Source organism: Cryptomeria japonica, chromosome 6, assembly GCF_030272615.1.
Source record: "Cryptomeria japonica chromosome 6, Sugi_1.0, whole genome shotgun sequence".
Lineage (NCBI taxonomy): Eukaryota > Viridiplantae > Streptophyta > Pinopsida > Cupressales > Cupressaceae > Cryptomeria > Cryptomeria japonica.
The window spans coordinates 488,073,861-488,076,715 of record NC_081410.1 but is presented as its reverse complement, the minus strand read 5'-3'; the positions used below and the strand labels follow the sequence as shown (position 1 = coordinate 488,076,715).

The 2,855-nt window shown below is 38.5% G+C and overlaps 1 protein-coding gene across 1 annotated transcript; it reads left to right on the top strand.

Annotated features, from left to right (window-relative positions):
* The first annotated feature begins 342 nt into the window (after positions 1–342).
* Positions 343–2,560, top strand: LOC131052763 (protein NRT1/ PTR FAMILY 4.5-like). Its single transcript, XM_057987364.2, has 5 exons — positions 343–496; positions 619–836; positions 932–1,372; positions 1,469–1,593; positions 1,690–2,560. Exons 1-5 carry the CDS (start codon positions 343–345, stop codon positions 2,558–2,560), a joined length of 1,809 nt encoding a protein of 602 aa, XP_057843347.2.
* Positions 2,561–2,855: the final 295 nt, after the last annotated feature.

Sequence of the window (2,855 nt, the reverse complement as noted above, 5' to 3'; positions counted from 1 at the left end):
TTTGTGATTGGGATTTTATTTCTTACATAATGTTTTATCGGAGGTGTTGATTCTTCATGGATGAAAAACATCCCACCGTCTGAGTAATTGATCAAGCAGTTAAATTACAACTTTCTGATAAATATTTATATTAATTAAAAATGAAAATGAAATACGATACCTCTTCTATATAATAGGAGATTGAAGCTCTGAAAGTAATCTTAAGTCACCGGGGCGACCAAGTGCTTTGCAATTTTTGAAGTCGAAACAGCATGGTAAACTTTATACAAAAATTGAATTTATGGGTTTGTTTAGCTTTATTTGTTAGAAAATGATAGACATGGTAGCATAGTTTTTGGATTAATGCAGAAGATCAATTTGCAGGCGGAAGTCGAAGATCAATTTTCAGCGGAACTCAAATCTGAGCTTAATGAATTGCCAGGTTTTGTCGACTGGAAAGGAAAGCCTGCACGTAAAGATCGCCATGGTGGAAAGCGCTCCACCCTTTCTATTTATGGTATGCCACTTCTCTTTTCTTCACAAATAAAAAATATGACCTGTTAACGAAGATTTAGAAAAAAAATAGTCATTCTTTTCTTCGATCTATTCTATAAAGAGCGTCTCTTTGATGTGCTGCAGTAATGACCGGAGCAGACAGCTTAGCTTTTGTAGGGGTCATGATAAACCTTGTGACATATTTCTCGGCCTTTATGAATATGGAAATTGCCAAAGCAGCCACCACGCTGACTAATTTTGTCGGTACCACTTTCCTGCTTGCACTGGTGGGAGGAATTATTTCTGACTGTTGGTTTACCAGATTCAAAACACTCGTTTTCTCGGATCTCATACAAACAGCTGTAAGTCCCTTGAGAGATCATTTGTCATAGTGATTTTAAATTGTCAGATACTGATTCGAGAAACAGTTGAAATATCTCATCTTTTTGTTGGGCAGGGATACGTTGTATTGTTAATACAGGCGCACTATAGCTCTTTAAGGCCTCCACACTGCAACCTAGCCGATGCGACTGTGGTCTGTGTGAAAGTAAGCGGTGCCAAAAGTGGTATGTTATTTGTTGGACTGTATCTGGTTGCAATTGGAAGCGGAGGCACCAAGGCTACTGTGGCGCCTTTTGGAGCAGACCAGTTTGATGACAGAGATCCTGATGAGAAAGGAAATGTTTCCCACTACTTCAACATGTTTTTCTTCAGCGTTACGGTGGGGGCAACTCTAGGAGTGACAGTGCTAGTTTGGGTTCAAGACAATAGGGGTTGGGATGCAGGTTTTGGAATTACAGCTGGAGTCATTTTGTTTGGAATGGTGTGCATTTTGCTTAGATGTAACACTTATCGTAACCGAATTCCACAAAGCAGCCCACTAACTAGAATTCTACAGGTTTGTGCATAACTATGTCTAGACATTAATCTATCTTTATATCTTCTCTCCATGTGTTTGAAGTTTGGATTGTTTATTTTATAATAATGAAAACAGGTATTTGTCGTTGCAATCAAGAATCGAAAGCTTAAAACGCCAGAGAATCCCAATGATATTTTCAAGCTGGATGAGGAGGATGCGGATTTGCATACCGAGAGGCTTCTGCATACAAACCAATTCAAGTATGTGACTTAATACAACCTTACTAATCAACACTCTCTGTCAAAATCTAGTACATCAAGCACATGGATTAACTGTTGTTTGTATGGACACAACAGGTTTCTTGACAAAGCAGCTGTAGAAACAAACGTTAACAAGGGTAAAAATTCCTGGTATTTGTGCAGTGTGACACAAGTAGAAGAAACCAAAATTATAGTGCGAATGATGCCCATATTTGCAAGCACAGTATTGCTGAGCACATGCTTAGCACAACTACAAACATTTACTGTTTCTCAAGGGGTGACCATGGATAGAAGCATGGGAAAGCATTTTAAAATTCCAGCAGCATCTCTGCCTGTAATTCCTTTAATTTTTCTAAACCTCGTAACTCCAATCTACGATAGATACTTCGTTCCGCTTATTAGCAAATTTACTGGACATGAATCTGGAATTACTCACTTACAAAGAATTGGAATTGGTTTAGTATTGTCTGTCATATCCATGGCCCTCGCTGCTATTGTAGAGGTGAAGAGGAAACATCTGGCAATAGAAAAAGGAATGGTGGACTCGATACCATTGATCATGCCGCCTATTCCAATGAGTGTATTCTGGCTGGGATTTCCCTACTTTGTTTTTGGAATTGCAGACCTGTTCACATATGTGGGTATGCTGGAATTCTTCTACAGTGAAGCTCCTGTGACGATGAGGTCGTTTGCCACTGCTTTTGCATATGCTTCATTGTCATTGGGTTACTTCCTCAGTAGTGTTTTTGTTAATATTGTAAATGCTGCAACTCGCAACATGACCGAGAGCCATGGCTGGCTTGGTGGTAACAACCTCAACCGAAACCACCTTGATCTATTTTACTGGTTTCTAGCTATACTTAGCGTGCTCAACTTTATCAATTACCTTTTCTGGTCACGCTGGTACAAGCGCAAACCAGTAGTTCCTTATGAGCCTTGTACAAGGCAATCAGAGAACGAAACATAAGTGTTCATTACTATGTCATCATCCCCACAATGCAGTTCCTTAAGTGTTGTCTATGAATAGAATGGATAAATTTTGTCTAGTTCTTCTCTCTCCTCTTTTTTTTCCGCTCCTTTTGTCTTAGCAGTTTAACTCGGGTCTCATTGATGTCAATTTCGTAAAAGAATTGTTTTTAATTGTGCCAAAACGCTAAAAGGACCTCTTTGGTACTACTATTGTCATCAGAATTATTTAGTCGTAGCTATATGTATCAATCAATTATTTAATTGATTTTTAATAAATTATTCTTTAATAAATT

Excerpts from the sequence above, each read along its gene's own strand:
- LOC131052763 (XM_057987364.2), top strand. The coding sequence starts at position 343 with ATGCAGAAGATCAATTTGCAGGCGGAAGTCGAAGATCAATTTTCAGCG. Across the intron at positions 497-618 it reads CTCCACCCTTTCTATTTATG|TAATGACCGGAGCAGACAGC; the intron begins GTATGCCACTTC and ends GATGTGCTGCAG. Across the intron at positions 837-931 it reads CGGATCTCATACAAACAGCT|GGATACGTTGTATTGTTAAT; the intron begins GTAAGTCCCTTG and ends TTTGTTGGGCAG.